Below are 20,606 nucleotides of genomic sequence, written 5' to 3'. Positions count from 1 at the left end.
AAGTCTTGGTTTGAGGCACAGGCTTTTCCAGTCTCTGTCAGTAAAGACCTGTAAGCAAACAGCTCTCAAATGCATGACTGTGAGCACCTGCCTGCAGGCTGGTGGCTCTCAACCTCTTCCTTTCTGAGCCTTAGATCAGAGATTTTTAGACTTTGTATCCTAGTCAACTACAGAATCTGTGGTTGGGGCCCAGCACAAGACTGGCCCCTCCAAGGGAGCCCAGAGCTTTGTTAGGGAAATTGGGGGGTGGGGGGACCACAATGAAGCCTATTGTCTCCTGTCCCCTTTTACAGGAAACAAAAGGCTCCCAGTCTCTGGGGAGCCCTAGCCCATGCCCATCCCCTGCCCAACCCCCAATGCCTAGCACACAGGGAGGAGCCAGGGCCACTGGAGACAGGAGGTTTTATTGATGCTGATGGGGGTAGGAAAGGCCCCCAGGAGCCTGGGGAAGGGGGTGGGGGCTGAGTCAGTCAGCGAATGCATAAGGCCTGGGCACATGGGGGTAGGTTAGGGCACATTCATCTTCTCAGGATTCTGTGGCTCCTTTGGAAGGAAGGGGGAGAGCATCTTGAGGGAGGAGCAATTCAAAGAGCAGCGAGGGAGAAGTCAGGGACAGCTGAGAGCTCCTAACCTGAAAGAAGGCACCACAATAGGCAGCAACATCTGTGTGGAAAGCTGGATCAGTAGGGGAAATGGGGGAGGGGCACTTCGGTTGGCTTCTTGGAGAGGGGTCATCCACTCTCGGCCTGGGTGAGCTCTCAGGGATACCTGGTACTCCCAAGCAGAGTTGGGCAGGGCCCAAAGCCCCCTTCCCTGTGGGCTTCAGTAGGGAGAATTAGGCATTCAGAGAAAAGGGCATTCAGGGAGCCCCCTGGCAAGGGGTGCCAGAATTAGTCCTTAAGGCACAGCTGGGGGCAGACAAGGCGCCAAGGCACAACTGGTGGGGGGATAGGGGCAGCCTCCAAGCTGAGTGCCAGGGTCACAAGAGGACACAGGACCGCCCACGCTTGATGGGCGTGGGGTTGAGCACAGCCCGGACAGCCTCAGCAAACACTTCCTTGACGCCGTCCTGCTGCAGGGCCGAGCACTCGAGGTAGCGCACAGCATGGATCTGCTTGGCCAGGGCCTGGCCCTGCTGCGGTGTGATAGGTGCCTGGCCCTGCTCCTTAAGGCGCCGTAGGGTGTCAGGCTGGGCTCTCAGGTCCTTCTTGGTGCCCACTAGGAGGATGGGCACATCAGGGCAGTGGTGGCACACCTCTGGATGCCACTTGTGCCGCACATTCTCGTAGGAGGGCGGACTGGCAATGGAGAAACAGATGACAAAGACGTTGGTCTGAGGGTAGGAGAGTGTGCGGAGTCGGTCGTACTCCTCCTGGCCCGCTGTGTCCCACAGGTTCAGGTTCACCGTACGCCCATCAACTGCGCTCTGGGCACTGTAATTGTCGAACACCGTGGGGATGTATTCCTTGGGGAAGGCATTAGTTGTGTAGCAGATGAGCAGGCACGTCTTGCCCACAGCCCCATCGCCCACCACCACACACTTGATGCTCTGCATCGTGGGTGCAGCTGCTACAGTGGAGGCAACGCCTCCTTCCCCTTCTGGGACCCTCCGGATGCAGTGACCTATGGACAGATTAAAGGGACACTCATGGTTAGGGAGGACTCTACCCACTGGGAGAAAGAATGGAAACACATGGACGGAAACCAGCTCCTGTTCTCTCAACCTGACACCATCCTGCAATCCCATGAAGACAGAGAGAGAGAAAGAGAGAAATGATACAATGAGAGAGGCCTTGAGACCAAGCCAAGATGCTCAGATGTATGGAGGATGGCAGTATAATGTGTAATATATTATGTGAAGCAAATAAGTTCTGGTACCAGACTGAATAAAGTCAAATCCTGGTTCTGCTATTTCCTACCTGTGTGACCCTGGACAAATTACTTAACCTCTAAGCCTCCATTTTCTTATCTGTAAAATGAGGATAAAATAATACCCACCTTTTTGGGTTGTTATAAGGATTATGTAAATTAACACATCTATGCCATTTAGAACAGTGCCTTGGGTCAAAATAAGTATTAGCTGCCTTTTTTTTTTCTCCAAGCAGTATAGACACAAAAAGTGAGGTACATAAGTATAGGATCTACCAGATTCTCTACCAGATGGGGACCCCTCCCACTGAGTAGACTACAGAGAGGTTCTGGCACACAGCAGCTGTCCCAGGTCACTCTGAGATGTAGCCACGGGTGCAGCCTCTACCAACTCAGGGCCCACCCTGCCCAGTGCACTGATGTTTTAAGTTCAGACCGGACATCTTAGCTACTAAGTGCAAACCAAAAGGCACAATGAGAAACCTGCTGAGTAAGGAGCACAATTCTCTAGACAGCTGCCCTATCTCAATTCCCGGGTGCCTGAGGGGTGGGGAGAAGGAGGGAGGGCTGACCTCATAACTCTTATAAGCACAGTAAACCCTATCTGGCAACTCTGTGCAGGAGAATCCTGGAGACTGAGCCAGGGTTGGGATTTGGTCTGGAATCTGGTATGTAATGATGAATAAGGCAGAGGCTGTGGCTCCCAGACATCAGCATCTTCTCTCAAGGCCCCTGATGGGGTGGAGGTAGAAGAGGGTTGGACAGAAGAGGAAAACAAACATTTGATTTCTCCGTTAATGGTACGTCCTTTTCCTGAGATCATGGCATGTGCCTCTGAAAAATTTCAGAAGCTTCCAGACTCTTAGATAGAGAACATAGTGCCATTAAAGCACTATCACTGAGAAATACATGCTGACATCAGACTGGCCAGGGATTCTAATTACAGCTCCACCAACCAGTCATGTTTGATCTTGGGCAACATATTTAAGTTTCCTGAGTCTCAAATTTCTCATCTGTGAAATGGGAATAATCTTGCCTGTTGTGTTAGAACTGCCAAGAGAATGAAATGGTTGAACATGAAGAAAGTGTTTGGCATGAGGTATGGCACATAGGAAATGCCAAATACATAGGCTGCTATAATTATTGGTGGAGTTAAGTATGAGAAATCCCAGCTCCAGCCATCACCCTAGTCCTCCCTACAGTTCACAGGGCTTTGGCGTGAGGAACTGCTCTTCTAAGTTCTGGAACAGAGCGGAGCTTCCGGAAACCCTGTGATTATTTATACTGCTGTGGCAAGATTCCTCCTCTCATTGGCTACTTCCTCTCAGCCATGGGGGACTTTTTCTGGCTAGTATGTGACTTCCTTTCCCTGACTCTCTCCCACAACCAGGTCCCTACTCCCTGGGAGGAGACTGCCTTGTTTTAGACACACCCAATCTCTTAAGTATCTCTTGTTCCACCCAAACACCATCACCACTGGCCCATTTTCCCCATTTCACTTTATACAAACTATACCCTGGTCCGAGAACCCCTTACCCCCAGCTGGACCTCTCGATCATTGGTTCAGAAGCCTCAAAAACTAAATGGGGAGAGGGGGGAAGGAATCTCCCATTGGGAAACAGAAAAGGAATTCTGGTGGTATGGGATCTGCATAGGACCCAGGGATGGTCCCTGGGACCAGCTTGGAGGGAAATGGCTTCACAATCCTCTCTGGGCATTAAAAATATTTCAGTCTTACTTGCATGAATAAGTATGTGTTCGGGATCCCTGGGTGGCGCAGCGGTTTGGCACCTGCCTTTGGCCCAGGGCGCGATCCTGGAGACCCGGGATCAAATCCCACGTCGGGCTCCCGGTGCATGGAGCCTGTTTCTCCCTCTGCCTATGTCTCTGCCTCTCTCTATCTCTGTGTGTGACTATCATAAATAAATAAAAATGTATTTAAAAAAAAAAAAGTATGTGTTCAATCTCAGGAGAGAGGATAGAGAACCTTGGGAATGGGTCTGGGAAGGAAATAAGGGCCCCCTAGGGCAGTGGAGAGAACCCCAGACTAGAAGTGAAGAGACCTAACCTGAGTCTGTGCCCCAGCTCTGTTCTGCTGCTGACCCACTGCAACCAAGCACGAGGCACTTACCCTCTCTGGGCGTCAGTGTCCCAATTCATGAAATGGGGAGAAAGATGCCTGTGACAGGGGTACTAGGTAGATGAAATGAGTCAAGAGCCCTGGGAGCAGAGGATAGGATGATGGAGGTAGGAAAGGCCCCCTAGGAGCACAGGGTGGGGGCGGGAGGGCAGAGTCAGGAAATGCCTAAGGCCTGGGCACACTGGGGCAAGTTAGAGCACATTCATTCTTAGGATTCTGTGACTCCTTCCCTGGGGAAAGGAGCAATCAGTTTTTTAGGGTAGGAAAAAAGGGCCTTCTTATGTCCACAAGATTATCTGGGAGACTGGCATTTTGAGAGCTCTTGGGCTTGTAAATCTTCAGTTCCACACAGAGCAGGGGAGTGGGTGTGGCCGTGTGATTGGGAACTCTTCCCCTACCAGCCCAACACTGAGCTGGCCCAGGCAGGAAGACGAGGAGGGAACTCTGGCCAGCAGTCACAAGGCCCAAGAGACTGGAAGTGTAGCAGGCTCCAGGGAGCTCTCTAGGGAGGGGTTATCAACCAGCAATCGGTAAATCAGCCCTCAAAGAAGCTGGGAGGGACCGGGTGGCTTCCGGGCTGGCAAGGGAACAGGGACTGACACCGGAAAAGGATCATGAGTGAGGTAGTGTCCAGAAACAGGGCAAAGCAGAAGCCGTGCGGTATAGAGCCAGGAGCACTAGATAAATGAATTTGACCTCTTAACGCTCACCTGGTGACTCTGCCCCTTGGTCAAAAACACTCACATGGTACAACCTCTTATAGGTCATGTGATATCGTTATTTGATCCTTCTACCTACCTATGGGTAATATTCCTAATTTGTAGATTAGGGAACAAACTTAAAGGAACCCAACACATTCACACAGCTCATTAGCCTGGAAGCCAGGATATAAACCCCAGTTTTATAATCCTACGTCCCATGTTTTTCTTAATGTGTCCCACTGCCTCCAAATGATCCCTTACTAGCTGTCATAGAGGCCTTAAGCAAGTAAGTCACTTCCCTCCCTGGAGTCTCAGTTTCTTCATCTGTACAATAGGAACAACAGTACTTGCCCTCCCTGCCTCAAAGGGCAGAAGTGAGGATCCCCAAACATGGGAATGAATGTGCTTTGTAAACTGGTAAGTGCTATGCATACAAGAGGTTACAAAAGCAATGCTGTTCATCCCAAGAGGCAGAAAGCACTGAGTATGCAGGTGTCTGAGTTTTGGCATCAGTTCAATTTTCTCTACTCAGGTCTAGCTCAGACTCTTAGCCTCTCTCCCAGGACAACTGTGTTCTCTGAAATCCTATGGTCTGAGCTGTGTCAAGTAAGTTCCCGCAGGTCACTTAAGGAGGGCACATGCTACAAGGTAGGGTCTAACCTGTGCCACATAAGAAGGGACAGTCAGTGCTACAGGGGCCAAACATCCAGACCTGGGTCAGGGATCATCTGTGGCTTATTCACTAGGTGACGCTTTTTTTTTTTTTTTAAAGGATTTCTGTTTAGTAAATAAGTTAATGTTTGCAAATCTGTACAGTATCAGCCAAATTATGACTTATTCTGGCTTTATATTCTCACCTTAATTCAGATCCTGCCTGTTCCCTCACCTTTAGGGTTTTTCATAATCTGGTAGGGGTTTTGGAGTTGGATAGATCTGGGTTTAAATCCTAGTTTTGCCACTTAGGACCTAAATAATAGCACCAACCTTACCAGGTTGTTAGGATTAAATACAATAGATGAATACAAAGTAGATAAGTTGCAAATGTGAGTTTTCCTGAGTGTCGGGCTCCCTGCTCCAGAGGGATCTTCACTGTCCTCTGTAAACAAGCCAGGCTCACTCTTGCCTCTGAGCTTTTTTCTCTTGCCCTTCTGTATGCTGCTCCCCTCACCACTCTTACATCTTCCTGCCTCCAGACCTAGCTTCAGTCTGACAGTCTCAGGAGTCCATAGCATGGCCACCTCTTTTAACCCTTCTCTGGCTCTAACTTTTCTCCAAGAGTCATATGTAAGTTTCCTAGCTTGTGGATGCCCCCTCCCCCTCCAAACAGCAGCTTGAACTTCTCCTGACTGCCCCCACAGAAGAGGGAAGTATAGTGTGCAGCCACTGGCTTCTGATGGGCTTGCTTTTGCCCCCATTACTGAGATCTGGATAGATGCCTCAAGCCCAGAATTGGATCATAAATAACCCCATAGCCAAAAGCTCTGACTGTGATAGGCAAAAATCTCTCCTCCCACTACCAGCTTGACCTGGCTCCCGCAAGGAGCACAGCTCATGGGGAGTAAATCCTGTCTGAATGTGGTCTCTGGAGCTCAGCTTGCACCCACTGGGACCTGGTCTTGGGGTGTGGCCGAGGCAGGCCCAGAATGGGGGAGGGAAAGGAAGCAGCAGATTGCCTGATTGCCAGATCTCCGTGGCCGTTACAGCAGGGGAAGTGTCCCAACTGGGAGTGGGGGAGGGGAGGAATGGGCTGTTAAGAGATGGGGGAGCATAGAGGCAATGGGGACTTACTGCAGCCTCCTAACCTGCGTCCCTGACACGGGGCTCCCCTTCTACACCCCTTCCTGAAACTCATTCTAACTAAGATCCGTCAGTGGGCATTCTGTTCTAAGCTCTGGCCACAGCACCTCCATCCTCTTCAGGCAGCCTCCACAAACTCTTCCCCAAAACACATCAAGCAGCAATACTTCCGGTCCCTGTGGGAATCTAGCATTTCTCCCCCATTTCATTCCTCCAATCCCCCTCCTCACTCCTGTGTGTACCTCTAACCTTGGTCCTCTGGAGCCAAGTACTCTTCCCACTTCCTTTAGGAAAGTTTTTGTAAATCACCCAAATCCCAAATGACTTATCCCCTCCCAGGTCTGGTCTCTGTTTCTCTCGCAGGTACATACTATCTTGCATCACAAGAAGGCTGATCTGAATCTTATCTCTAGTCACTAGACTGGGAGGGTCTAGAGGGCAAGGTCCTAGTTGATCTGTCTCCTTAGGCTGAGCACAGCACACTGTGGTTATCAGTAAATAAATGAATAAACTTGATGCATCCCTCATGTCTTTGCACATGGGAGTTCCTCTTTCTAGAATTCTGTTTCCTGACTTCAGAGCCTCTGGGTCTTCCAGGGTCCAGTTCTGTTCCCCAGCTTCTCTGAGGCACCAAAGCAACCCCTTCTCCTGCCCTATCGTCCCCGGCACTGTCTGAACTATTCACGGTACTGAACTGGATGCCTCATGCGGAGGTAAGTCCACCCTGCTTACTTCCAGAAGCCCAGCAGAGGGCTGAGCAAAAGCTGCAGGCTGACACACATCTCCTCCCCCATCAATCCAGACTTCGATTCTGGGAACAAGGAAGAGCCTCCATGCCCAGGAGACATAAGACAAGGGTAACTGACTTCCGACTTCCGACTTCCTCTGTGGGGTACAATTCAGAGTGATGAGCACACAGGCTAGATTGAGCCTGGAGGGGTGAGGGTGTGGGGTGGGGGATGCAGGCACAGCGGGCCCAGAGGTGATGAGGAAGATGGGCAGGAAAAGTGATCCTGATAAAGCTAAGAACTGGTAACATCAGAAGGATGACGTAAGGGTCAGGGTTAGTATTGGAAATGGCTTCAGAAGTTCTTCAAGTCTGTTGGTTTTGAAGGAGAGGTGGAGAGGTGATATGAAAAGGCTCACAGGGGCTGCAGCTGGCTGCAGCTGGGCTAGGAGGAGGAAGCTGGGGGGAGACATGAGGTCAATGCGGGGCTGGGACCAGGCCAAGGGCTGAGTCTCTCTCATTCTTCCCCTTCTCCCCATCAGCAGGGACAGAACCCAGGAGAGCCTAGTTCCCAGCCTTAAAAAGAAAACAACAATGTACGCTGAAGAACTCTCCACTTCTTGCTATTCTTCACCCTTTAGCCCCTGCAGAGGATCCTGCAGGGCAGCAGGGTAAGAGGCAAAGAGAGTTGACTCTACCTGGTAGGGGCAGGACAGCTGTAGCTGGGAAGGCTCTGTGGGGCTGGGACCCTTTCACTAAGGCCCAGTTCCCTTCCTTCCCATTCTAGCACCTGGGGTGCTCCTCAAAGGGTGAGCCCCAGGGCCAGGGCGGCTCTGGGTGGGGGAGCTGAGGAGGCTGCCCCTCCCCCACCAGGCGGCACAGAGGAAGGCTCCAACACTTGCTTCCTCCTCCCCGCTTCACAGGCTTCACAGCAGCTCTGCAGTCCCGGGGCCCCATGAAAGGCTTGTGAGGTGGCACTTCCTTTGCCTTTGCTCATTTCACACGATGCTGTACAGAAATGCCATCCTCCCAATCCTGCCTCCCCCACCTGAAAATACCCACAGAGAGACCCAGGGCCGCCCTGTCCCTTCAGCCCCGCCCCAGCTCTGAGGGGGTTTCCACAAGGGAAAAACACATCAGGGAGGAAACTCCGGCATCGATTTTCCACTGTCAGTGGGGCAGAGCTGGAACAGGGCAGAGGGTACTCCCCCCATATTGCTGCCCCCTGGCATAATCCCCGACATTCTGCCAAATTCTCTTCTTTCAACCCGTAGGAATCCTTGTGCTTTGGGGGAAAGGAGCCACAGGTCCCATTGCTGAATAGATAGAGACTACTGAGGCCTGTCAGATCAAGGCTGGCATGAGACAGGAGGGCCCAGAGTGTGTGTGTGTGGGGGGGGTACTGCTACAAGGAGCCCCTTAGGGGAAAGAGACTTAGAATTCTCAGTATTCTCTATGCTCATTAGAGGTATTAACAGGCAACTCCTATTGTTGGAGCTGAGCCACAAGAGACAAAGTTGACCAGGGTTATACAGATTTGGGAGCAAATCCAGGACAAGGACCTGGGTCTCTTAACCTCCAGCCTGATGTCACTTCCACAAAGAAAAGTTGAGAACTGTTACTCTGGCCTGGGAATGGGCCCATGTTTCTGGCCTCACTTAGGATGACCCTACAATGGTTTTATTCCTTCAGGAAATGGGCCAAAGGGATTAGGTTGATGCCCAAACCCATTCTGCTTCCAAGTTCCCTGGCTCTCATGTCTAGCCAACATGAGGCTGTCCATGATCTAGAACTGATACTAGTGGACAGACAGCCACCCTAGCCTGCCCCAATTGAGAAGCTCCCTCTATAAGCTCTAGCTCCTGGGGAGATGTCCTCCGCCCATGACAGGAGGACAAAAGAGGAAGCTAGACCCTAGACAGGAAAACCAATCTGTTCTGGGGAGGCGGCCCAGGCTTTGTCTTTGGTTTCCCTCCTCACAGACCCCCTACAAGCCTCACTACTAATGGGTCTACACTGTATATGGAGGGAGAGGTCTTCATTCTGGGCCCAGGCCCCCACCTTCTTCCCAGCTGCCCAGCTACCCCCATTCTAATATCTTCCCAACTGTCTCATTATAGCTACAACTTCTCATATCTTCCTGCTATAACCTCCTAAAAGCTCACCTCGGCCACTTCATCTGACCTAACATTTGGCCAGAAACAACTCTCCATATCCTAGATTCCCAACCAGGATCTGTGACAATCTCACATTAGCCATTTCTTCCCCAAATAAGGACTGGTTTAGCAGGTGGGGAGTCAGAACTCCTGGATGGTTTTTTAATGAGCCACGATGCTGAAAAAGTGCCTTGCATGCACATCCTTCTCTGAGCTGGAATTTTTTGCAGGTTCCTGGGATTTCCTCCTGGAGTGGAACCACCTGTACCTCCCAGAGTGACAGTAGGCGATACGGTGGAAGAAGGGACAATTCAGAGAAGAAGGGGGAAAGGCTAGAATGAGGAACCGGGTTAGCTCTTAAATCTAGTTGTGCTTGGGAATCCCAAAAAAGTTCCCCTCCACTTCTCTTTTTTTTCTAATGGGGAGAAATGAATACAGTAGACTTGAGGTGGAGAGGCAGGATCTCTCAGCATGCTTCCCAAAGACTTGAGGAAGGAGCTTTAGAATGGGGACAAGAGCGCGTAGAGCCAAGCTGGACTGAAGTTAAACTCGAGAGGAACTCCTGAAACACAGGGAGTAGGGTCCTGGATGAGAGGGGGAAAATTAACAATGCCTGAAGGCAGAGGGGTCGGCAGAGGACTTGTCATGGAGACCCTAATGCAGCCAGGGCACGTGAGTTCCCAGGCTGGGCAGGCCCCAGAAGGAAGGAGGGAAGACGGGGCAGACACTTCTGCCTTACTTCCTTCTCCTTAACTAAAACAGTAAAGACTTAAGTTAGACCAGCTATCTAGTCTTCCCTCCAGAATCCTGCCTTTGTCCTCTCCCTTTCCTTCCACCACACCTAGCTGACCTCATCCCATTTTCCCTAACAGGTGGTGTAGGAACAAGCAAGCACTGGAATCAGGGGCCTTCAGGCTCTCTCCCAGCCTCTATACCTGGCCTCTTGGTTAAGCACCCAAGGGTTTGGGTGATTTGATTTCCCACGGCCTCGCTCACCAGTCTTATTCCTGTGTCACTCTACCCTTACTGCTACAGACTGCTTCCTCCTGCCTAACCACAACCTCACCCACTGCAGGTTCCCTTCATTCTGCTGGTTTCCCCTGCCCTGGGCCGTCTCAAGGCTGAGGGCAGTTATTTTGTCTCCAAGAGATAAAGACATAGACACATTGACAATCCCAGGCAAATACACATAGAGAAAAGTTTTCCAGCCCTTTAATCATCTTTATCACTGGGAGGTTGTAGCCTGTCTCTCTGAGGTCGGGAGATCTGAAAAGGCTCTCAAACTCACCAAAGTTCTGGACCCCAAAGCCAGAGATAAGTGGCTGAAAGGGAAGGAGACAGGGAGATTAAGAGAAGTGAGGAAAGGTGGAAGAAGCAAGAGGGTGGATATGTGTTTGGGAACCAGTAGGGGGGCAAGGAAGGGAGGTGGGGAGGCTGCAGGGAACAGAGGTGGACAGAGGGGCAGGGCAGGTGACAGGACAGGACCTGGGCATGACAGTGTGTTTAGGTGAAAGACTACAGAGGATGCAAGAAGAGGGTGATGGAGTGTTTGCAGATAGGGTCTGAAGAAGGAATGGAGGAAGAGAAATGAGAATATAGAATTTAGGGACTAACGATTGGGTGGAGGGAATAGGAGATGATCCCAATTATTTCCCAAGGCCAGAGCTGGCACTGCCACCCAGAAGGTCTGTTCTCTCATCCCCTCAAAATAGCCCCCATCTCAGCGATGCCACCTTGTCAGGGCCTATCAGCACCTCTGAATGAGAGTCCTTCCACCGCTAGTCACAAGACCAGGCCCTCTTCTTCCTCAGTTTACCCCCCAAAGAGCGAGGCCAGGCCCTGGTCAGCCAGGCACAGAGATGTTTGCCAACTAAATACCTGTTGCTTCATTCCAGGGATGGAGAGGTTGGGCGTCAGAAAAACAGGCATAGAGAGCGAGACTGCGACTGGCGGGGCTCCCCCCTCCCTGCCCTCCCCTGAGTGCACAGGACCTTGGACTGCAGCCTGCGAATGCGGGTCCGGATGGGCACTTGCAGGGAGGGAGCTCTATTCTCCGCAGTCCAGGGCTTCGAGGGCCCCAGACACCGCCCCCCTCCAACCTCCAACCTTGCAAGTGTCACAACTGCCGAGCGGAGGGGAGCACTTTCTCTGCAGCCCAGGGGGCCCCCTTCCTTCACGCAATTTGGGACACCCCCCTCCCCTTCTGAGGTCACCCCAGCCCTGAATCCCATCGCCCAGCTCCGAGCTCTTCCACTTCGGAGACTTTTCTCTCGGAGCCGGGGACTCTCCCACCTCCGCGGTGCCGCCTCCCCGGGGACAGAAACCCACCGTCACGGTACCGCCGCCGGCTCGCAGGGGCCGGCTCCCCGCCCGCCCGCCCGCCCGGCCGCGCCCGCCCAGCTTGCGGAGAGCCGAGAAGCTCCCGCCCGCGCCTCCCGCAAGCGAACTTCCCCGGCCCGCGCCGCGCCCGCGCCCGCGCCCGCGCCCGCGCGCAGTCCCTGCCGGCCGCGCTCCCCCGCCCCCTCCCCCGCCCCCTCCCCCGGCCCCCCGGCCCCCCGGCCCGCCGGCCCGCGCCGGGCCTCACCTGGTGCCCTCCCCGCCGCGGGGGAGCTGGGGGCGGCGGCAGCGGCTCCGGGCTCGAGAAGGAAGTGAGAGCGGGAGGCCGGAGGAAGTGGGGGGGGCGGGCCGGCCGGGGCGGGGCGGGGCGGGGCGGGGCGGGGCGGGGCGCGGGGCGGGGCGCGGGGCGGGGCGGGCCGGACCGGGAAGTGCGCGAGGCCCGGGCCCCCCGGCCGGGGTCTCCCCCCCCAACACCTGCCCGGCGCGGTCCGGGGTCGGGCCCTGGGCTCCCTAACCCCGGCCCTCTGCCTCGGAGGCCCCTAAGTCAGGTCTCCTAAGGTCAGTCCTGCCCGTCTCCTCCGTGCCACCCCACCCCAGTCGAGGCCGTAGCCGGGGCCCCAAGCTTTTGTCCCCCTCCCCGTATCTTGCCCCACCCACTCCCCGCGGGAAGATGCTGAGAACCGGCGCCCCAGGGTGGGCGCCTCGGTCAAGCCCAGGGAGGGAGCGCTGGCCCAGCCTGCGGGTTGGCCGGAGTGGGTCCGGCTGGGGCAGTCCCCACCCCTGCCCCGAGCCCCAGCGGAGCGCGCGGTGGTGGTGATTCAGCAGTGGGAAGGCCCCAGACCCCTGGGGAGGGTGCGGAGACTGGGGGCAGGGGAGCTGGCGTCAGCACCCGGGGAAAGACAAGATCAGCAGAGGCGCCGACCGAGCCGCGGGCCCCAAAAACAGGATGTCGTGTCGTCGTTCCGCAACCGGCTGCTCCGTGCGCTGGGCTCTGGGGAGGGGAGGGGGCGGGGCGGGGCGGGGCGGGCGGAGGACGTAGGGCTCCCCTCGCCCTCGCCCTCGCGCTCGCCCTCGCCCTCGCCCTCGCCCTCTCTCTCCTCGCCGCCGGGCGCGCCACCGCTTAGGGCTGCAGGGCGGCACCCAGGCCCAAGATCCTGCCGGCGCCCCGGGGACAGCTGGGTGGACGGGCTCGCGGGCGCCCTCTGCTGCTTCTGCACCCAGGTGTTGCTCAGGAGCTCTGACGGCTCCAGAAGGGGCGGATAGCCTTCCTCCGTTCAACCCAAACTTTCTGAGCGCCTACCACGTGGACAGCTGCAGCTCCGTGCGGCGTTTAGGACAGGCTCCCTGTCTCCAAGAGGCTTTCCAGATAAAAAGGAAGAATAAATAGCGTAACCTTCTGAGCCTCAGTTCTATCTTTGGTAAAATAGAATAACCTCTCCTTCGTCCTGTAGAGGGGAGATAACATGAGAATGGATGTGAAAGGCCTGCTATTGGTGCCCGGCTCAAAGTAAACATTCAACGAATGCCTTAAAAAAAAAAAAAAAATCATGCTATAAGAATAAGTTTCCGGGATCCCTGGGTGGCGCAGCGGTTTGGCGCCTGCCTTTGGCCCAGGGTGCGATCCTGGAGACCTGGGATAGAATCCCACGTCGGGCTCCCGGTGCATGGAGCCTGCTTCTCCCTCTGCCTGTGTCTCTGCCTCTTTCTCTCTCTCTGTATGACTATCATAAATAAATAAATAAGTAAATAAAATTATTAAAAAAAATAAAAAAGAATAAGTTTCCTAAACACAACATGTCTGCCCACATCTTTGGGTCTTTGCCCCTTCTATTCCCTCTGCCGTGCCTTCTTTCCTGTATTGCCAGGCGAAATCCACTCAGACTTTCACAATTCGGCCCCAAAGGACTACTCCCTGCGTGGTTGCCATCACCCTTCCTCCCACAACACAGATACACCCACCCCACCTCTGCCATGCGGTTGATAGTCTCTCCCGGTGCTGTCTAATGAAAATAATGTAAGCTACACATGTAACTTAAAATATTCTATTGATGACATTTTTTAAAAAGTAAAAAGAAACAGGTAAAATTAATTTTAATGATATGTTTTACTTAGCCCACTATATCTAAAATGGGATCATTCAACATGTAACCACTATAAAATTATTCACTATACAAATGAATAGGGTATTTTACATTCTTTTTTTGTACTAAGGCTTTGAAATCTGCTATGTGTTTTATACTCACACTACATCTGAATTTTGACTAGACATATTTCAAGTGCTCAACAGTACACATGGCTAGAGGGTATGGTATAGGACAACAAAATAGAGCCTCTGTCAGAGTCAAGCTGGTAGATGACTGAGTAGGTGAATTCATTCTCTATGAGCTTTCTGGGTAAGCTTGTCCTGATCCTCCTACGTGGAGTTTGGGTCTCTGTCCTCCCTCCCCATAGCACTTGGGACAAACTCCTCTCTGTGGAGAAGAGGAGAGCAGGAAAGACAAAAGGAAAATCTGATGCCCCTCTATACCCTACTAGGAACACCTGGCTGGCTGGTGCTTGGCGTTTGATGATGAAGAAAGCATTGTGCGTTTCCATAAAAGACAGGGTTCAGTGGAGGAGTACATACTAAAGCAGCTTCTAGAAGCCATTAAAAATTATGTCTCAGAACAAAGGTTTTTGAGCTGAGTTCCTAGAGTTCCCCTCCCAGGATTTGAAGGGAGGAAAATAGTGGGGCTCTGGCCTCCCTTCCCTTCAACCAGAGTGATTTTGCTTTTATCTGATTTATATACTGCTATTCTGGATAAAGAACTTTTTTTTTGTTTTGTTTTTAAGACTTATTTATTTGTTTGAGAGAGAGAGTGCACGAGGGGGAGGAACAAAGGGAGAGGAAGAGACAATCCTAAGCAGACTCTGTGCTGAGCATAGAGCCCCCCCTACACAGGCTGATCTCATCACCTGAGATCACAGCTCCAGCCAAGAGTTAGAGGCTCAACAGACTGAGCCACGTAGGTGCCCCAAGAGCTTATTTTTAAAAAGTTTCTTGCAAAAAAAATTTAAAAATCAACTTTGGGATTTTACTCTGCACAAGACTAAGAGTAGAGTAGGAGAGTAAGAGTAGGGTGCACATTATACACAGTAGACCAAAATGCTGGATTGGCAGCATGGAGTCAGACTGAATTTCCAAAGCCCTTGGTCTTGGGCATGCATGGCCTCAGTTCAGCTTGCTTAGGTGGGAGAACCTGACTTGGCCTCGAGGATTTCATAGTCTGGTGGGATATGGGCCTGCTACATGTGAAGATACCAGAGGAGGAAGAAAGAGCCCTGCGCTGTGCTTCAGAGGACCTGAAGTCTAGTCTTGGCTCAGCCAGACTGGCTACTGAAACTACCCAGGCCTCACTCTTATCTGGGTTTCAGACTCCTTCACTGGAAAACAAGGGTTAAATCAGATAATACCTTTGAGCTCTGACTTTCTATGATACACTCTTTAGAATAATAATTAGGCAATTAAGGTTTATGTATATAGCATATTCTTTAAAACCATTTAGGTCATCTTGCTTTGTGCTCTAGTTAATTGTATCTGTCTCCCCCACTGACTATAAGTTCTTTGAGGTTGTGTCTGATTCATCCTTGTGTTCATCCACTGGACCTAGCACAGGCAGGCCTAAGCATCCATTTGTCTTCAGAGTCATCTGTGGAATAAAATTGCCATAATAAAGCATTGATATGTGTAGAACCACGAGAGGCCGGGTGACTTAGAGCCAGATATAGGATGGGCCAATAAGAACAGAAGAGTGGGAGACAGGCAGTGGGATGGGACTGTCTGCAAAGGCCTCTTAGAGGAGGAAGATGCTTAGCTGAAAAGTGTAGGAAGAGGTCTCAGGACCCAAAGGGCTGTTTCTTCTTCCTACTCTCTCGCTCACTTTCTCTGAATAGGTGAGCTCTTGGTAGGTGGTGTATGTCTGTGCTTACAAGCAGCTGAGAAGCAAGAACACCCCCTGGGACCTTTAGAAGTGAGACAAAATATGAAAGTACTTTTGGGGGGTAAAACAGAGAGATCAGACAGGTTCTGAAGTCAGACAGTCCAGGATTCAAATCCCATTTGTGCCACTTTCATCGTGGCCTTTGGCAAGTCACATGAACTTTCATTCATTCCCTGAACCCGTATTTATTGAAAACCTCTGGACTAGGCATAATGTCACATGCCAATGACGCAGCAGTGAAAACATAGATAAGTCCCTATTCTGATGTAACTAGCAAGGGAGATAGATCTTAAACAGGTGATTATGTGCTGTAAGATCACAGAGCGGAGCTATGTAGTTCCATTTTAAAATGGGAATGATAATACTACGGGCTTTGTGGGACTGTGAGGATTAAATGAGAGAATGCAAATAGAATGCCCTAGCCGATTGCCTAGGGTACAACAACATTAATTTCTCATATGCCCATGACTTGGTGCCCCTAAAAGAGCAGGGCAGAGACAGAAAGGAGGAGGAAAAAAAAAAAGCCTTGAAATGATTTCACCTCTGCCCTCCTGTCTTCCAAAGAGGTCTTCCTAGCCTGGTGTGCATAAACACCATCTCCTATAGCTCACCAGTGGCTCACAAGGGTCTTCTTTCTGTTCAGTCCCAGTCTCAGCCTCTTCAGACTAACCCTAAACCTGAGTTTTCCTTTGTCTCTGATGGGGCTCCTCTTGATTCCCTGGTGCTCCCTCTCTCAGCCTGCCCCTCCCCTTCATTGCTCTTCTTCATTGCTACCCCCAAAGACAAGCCTGATGTCCTATTTTGTGACATGGGAAGATGATGAGCAAGACAGGAGATAGCAAAAAGAACAAACAGGGGAAGTGACAAACGCAACAGAGTTCTAGAGTTGCGTCCTCTGATCCATTGTTCCTGATTCCCTCTGAGGAACTAACTAATGAGGGGAGGAAGGGGAAGGGGCTTGCCCTATCTCCTAGGAGAGTCAATCCTCCCAGGCAGGGCAGCTTTGAATCTTTGAGGTTCTCCAAACTGAGTGTTACCCACATCATTTGGAATAATCCCCCCTGGGAATTCCTCCCTCTTTGGCGCTGGCATTTTCCAGAAGCAATTCAGTTTAAGCAGTCACCAACAGTACCAGGATGTGAATCTAGGCAATCTAATTCCAGAACCCCTCCCACTCCCCACAAGTGTGTGCCTCTGCACATCCTCTGATTGCTTTATTTTTTTTTCTCTGATTGCTTTAGGGAGTTACTTGCTAATCCTCTGTGCTCCCTCACCAATTCCTATCAAGACATTATACAACAACTGCTAATTACTATTCATATACAGATTTCCCCTAAAAACCAAACTCTTCACGAATAGGAACTGGGTTGTTATGAACAGGTGCTTGGTATATGCCAAATCAATAAATGAACCTCCGTACTAAGATCCTACACCTGATTTTGGAAAAGCAGGTGATTTTCTTTGTGAAACTAGCATGGAAGAATTGCTAAAAGCCAATCAAAATCTCTCTCTCCTCATTCCGACCCAGCCAGACCTAGGGCCCTTTCTCAGGGATAGCTGTAATTTCCATTTTTGAACACCAGGGGGCGCTACTGCTAACAGAGCCCAAACTCGGATTTTAAACTAAACTTTTGGGAGCAGATTTAGGACTCCTTATTGCACTTCTACTGAAGATACTGTCACTTTCCGAATGAAAGCTACTGGTAACCAGAAGCCCTGTGGTAGGGAGGAATGAAAGCTAGAGACATGACAGCCAGTTCATAGAGAGCACACATCATTCACGTTCTTTTATCGAGTACCAGCTTTGTACTAGCCAGAGAGAGCATGAAGATGAATGAAATTCAGTCCCTGATGAATGCAGAAGCTAATGGGGAAGACAGATACTTATAAGATAATCATAATCCAGTTATAAAAGTACTCTAAGGTATAGCAGAGGACTGAAGCACAGTGCAAGTTAGGCAAGTCAGGCAAGGTGGTGAAGGAAGGAAGGAGTAGCTTTTGAGCTGGGTATTTTATATTTTATTTTATTTTATGCCAACCACAACTTTTGGTTCATGCTATGCTGTCACCATTGGTAAGGCATGGATGCTTTTCTTTCACTGCAGCTGAGACTTGAAGGATAGAGAGAAAATTCCAAAGGGAAGAGCTTGATGTGGTAGCATCAGCCTTAGTTTATCTATAATGAGTATAGCTTCTGTCTTATCTAGTAGAGCTTTTGTGAAGGAGAGAGATGTTTGATGTGAAAGCTCTTGCAAAGAGTGGAAGAGAAGCAAGAGAATTGTTAATCTAATTTTATTTAACTGGGATGCCTGGGTAGCTCAGCAGTTTAGTGCCTGCCTTCAGCCTAGGACGTGATCCTGGAGTCCTGGGATTGAGTCCCACACCGGGCTCCCTGCATGGAGACTGCTTCTCCCTCTGCCTATGTCTCTGCCTCACTCTCTGTGTCTCTCATGAATAAATAAATAAAATCTTGGGATCCCTGGGTGACGCAGCGGTTTAGCACCTGCCTTTGGCCCAGGGCATGATCCTGGAGACCCGGGATCGAATCCCATGTCGGGCTCCCGGTGCATGGAGCCTGCTTCTCCCTCTGCCTATGTCTCTGCTTCTCTCTCTCTCTCACTGTGTGCCTATCATTAAAAAAAAAAAAAAAAAAAATCTTAAAAAATTTTTGAAAAAAAAATTTTGATTTAACCAACCAGAATATCAGGAGAAAGGCCCTAAGAGCAATTCAAGGGTGATACACCTGGTATATGGTAAGGGCTTGGTGTGTAGGTTTAGAAAAGACAGATGAGAAAAAATCTTTGTTTCCTCTGAGACTCATAATGCGAGGAGGGGTTCTTACAGAGGCTACAGCTCACATTAAGACCCAACATAGGAGCTACTGAAGTGAGAGTCACAGCTTCAGATCCAGGAAGATACATGAGGTCTCAGGATTTTCTTGTTTTGTAAAATATTAAAGCCAAACTGAAATAATAATCTGGTACTTATAAATCCTATAATTGGGGAGACTAAGATCAAGAGGAGAACTGGGGGACACTTGGGTGGCTCAGCGGTTGAGCATCTGCCTTAGGCTCAAGGCGTGATCCCGGATTCCGGGATCAAGTCCCATATCAGGCTCCTTGCATGGAGCCTATTTCTCCTGTCTCTGCCTCTTTCTCTGCCTCTCTCAGGAATAAGTAAATAAAATCTTAAAAAAACAACCACAAAAGAGAATTGGCTTGTTTTTAAAATGATTTTATTTGCTTATTTGAAAGAGAAATAGCATGCACATGAGTGGAGGGGAGAGGCAGAGAGAGGGAGAAGCAGGTTCCCCTGCTCATCAGGGAGCCCAATGTGGGTCTTGATCTCAGGATCCTGGGATCATGACTGAAGCCAATGGCAGGCACTTAACCCACTGAACCACCCAGGTGCCCCAGGAACTGGCTTTTCTGATGTTACATCATTATTTGGGAGGCAGAGAGAGGAAACCAAAATGTTCCTCCTGTTATGTAGGCCGTGGCTTTGGTTCCCAGATACCATTTTTTTTTTTTTTAATTTTTACCATTTGTTTTTATTTTTGTTTTTAATTGTGGTAAAATACACCTAACCTAAGGTTTATCTTCTTCATCATTTTTTTTTAAGATTTTATTTATTTATTCATGAGAGGCACAGAGAGAGAGAGAGGCAGAGACACGGGCAGAGTGAGAAGTAGGCTCCATTCAAGGAGCCTGATGTGGGAATCGATCCCAGGTATCCAGGATCACGCCCTGGGCCAAAGGCGGCACTAAACCGCTGAGCCACTCAGTGATCCTCTCTTCTTCATCATTTTTAAGTGTACAGTTCAGTCATGTTTGGTATATTCACATTGTTTTGCAACTAATCTTGGAAAACTTAAAGTATATCTGTTAAACAATTTTCTACCCTCTCTGGGCAACCACTCTCCTACTCTCTGTCTCTCTGCATTTCACTACTTTAGATACCTCACGTATGTAGAATCATACAGCATTTGTTTTTTGTGAGCAGCTTATCTAACTTAGCATAATGTCCTCAGGGCTCATCCATATTGTAGTATGTAGAATTTCCTTCCTCGTTAAGGCTGAATAATATTCCACTGTAGGTATATACCACATTGTATTTATTCCTTTGTCCACTCAGACTCTACCTTTTGGCTATTGTGAATAGTGCTGCTGTGAACATGGGTGTACAAATATCTCTCTGAAATCCTGCTTTCAATTTTTTTGAGTATATATATCCAGAAGTGAAATTGCTGGATCATATGCTAATTCCTTCCTTCCTGCCTGCCTGCCTGCCTTCCTTCCTTCCTTCCTTCCTTCTCTAAAAAATTGAACAGGCCCCACGCCCAATGTAGGGCTTGAACTCAGGACCCTAAGATCAAGAGTTGCATTTTCTACTGAGTGAGCCAGCCAGATGCCCCATATGCTAATTCTATTTTTAGTTCCCAGTCACCATTTCAGCCTCACAGGAAATGCAACATGCTCCAACAGTTCAAATTCTTGGTGTGAATTGGTAACAGGCCCTCACTTCCTGCCTTCAAGATGAGGCTTTTTGTATCAAATGGGTTATGTACTCACACTACCCCTAAAATCATGTGGTAGCTAAGAGAAATAATGCAGTCGAGTTTCAAGGAAGTTAAACATGTTTTACTTTCCTTTTTTCTTGTGTGTTCTCTTAGATAAGTGAACAGGCAAGTTGGCTTAGGCAGAAGTGACAAACTAGCAGTCTGAGTGATTAATTTATACTGTAAATGTGTGTATGTGGTCCATACAGGGCTTTTTACCTTTAAAAATTAATTGCTAGGGCAGTCCCGGTGGCGCAGCGGTTTAGCGCCGCCTGCAGCCCAGGGCTGATCCTGGAGACCCTGGATCGAGTCCCATGTCAGGCTCTCTGCATAGTGCCTGT

General features: G+C 50.3%; 1 protein-coding gene and 1 long non-coding RNA gene across 2 annotated transcripts; one reads left to right on the top strand and one right to left on the bottom strand.

Annotated features, from left to right (window-relative positions):
- Positions 1–385: 385 nt before the first annotated feature.
- On the bottom strand, positions 386–12,077 carry RHOG (ras homolog family member G). Its single transcript, XM_077866870.1, has 2 exons — positions 11,975–12,077; positions 386–1,623 (listed from the first exon to the last, which is right to left on the bottom strand). The coding sequence occupies exon 2, from the start codon at positions 1,553–1,555 to the stop codon at positions 980–982; it is 576 nt and encodes a 191-aa protein (XP_077722996.1). The 5' UTR covers positions 1,556–1,623; positions 11,975–12,077; the 3' UTR covers positions 386–979.
- Positions 12,078–12,139: 62 nt separating this feature from the next.
- LOC144295470 (uncharacterized) lies at positions 12,140–13,127 on the top strand. Its single transcript, XR_013362617.1, has 2 exons — positions 12,140–12,285; positions 12,949–13,127. It is a non-coding gene; the product is annotated as an uncharacterized LOC144295470 (long non-coding RNA).
- Positions 13,128–20,606: the final 7,479 nt, after the last annotated feature.

The sequence above is a fragment of the Canis aureus genome, chromosome 23 (assembly GCF_053574225.1).
Source record: "Canis aureus isolate CA01 chromosome 23, VMU_Caureus_v.1.0, whole genome shotgun sequence".
Classification (NCBI taxonomy): domain Eukaryota; kingdom Metazoa; phylum Chordata; class Mammalia; order Carnivora; family Canidae; genus Canis; species Canis aureus.
The sequence above is the reverse complement of the archived record's forward strand: the minus strand, read 5'-3'. Positions and strand labels throughout refer to the sequence as shown.

What these genes read in the sequence shown, in the direction of transcription:
- RHOG (XM_077866870.1), bottom strand. Translation starts at nt 1,555, where the DNA reads ATGCAGAGCATCAAGTGTGTGGTGGTGGGCGATGGGGCTGTGGGCAAG.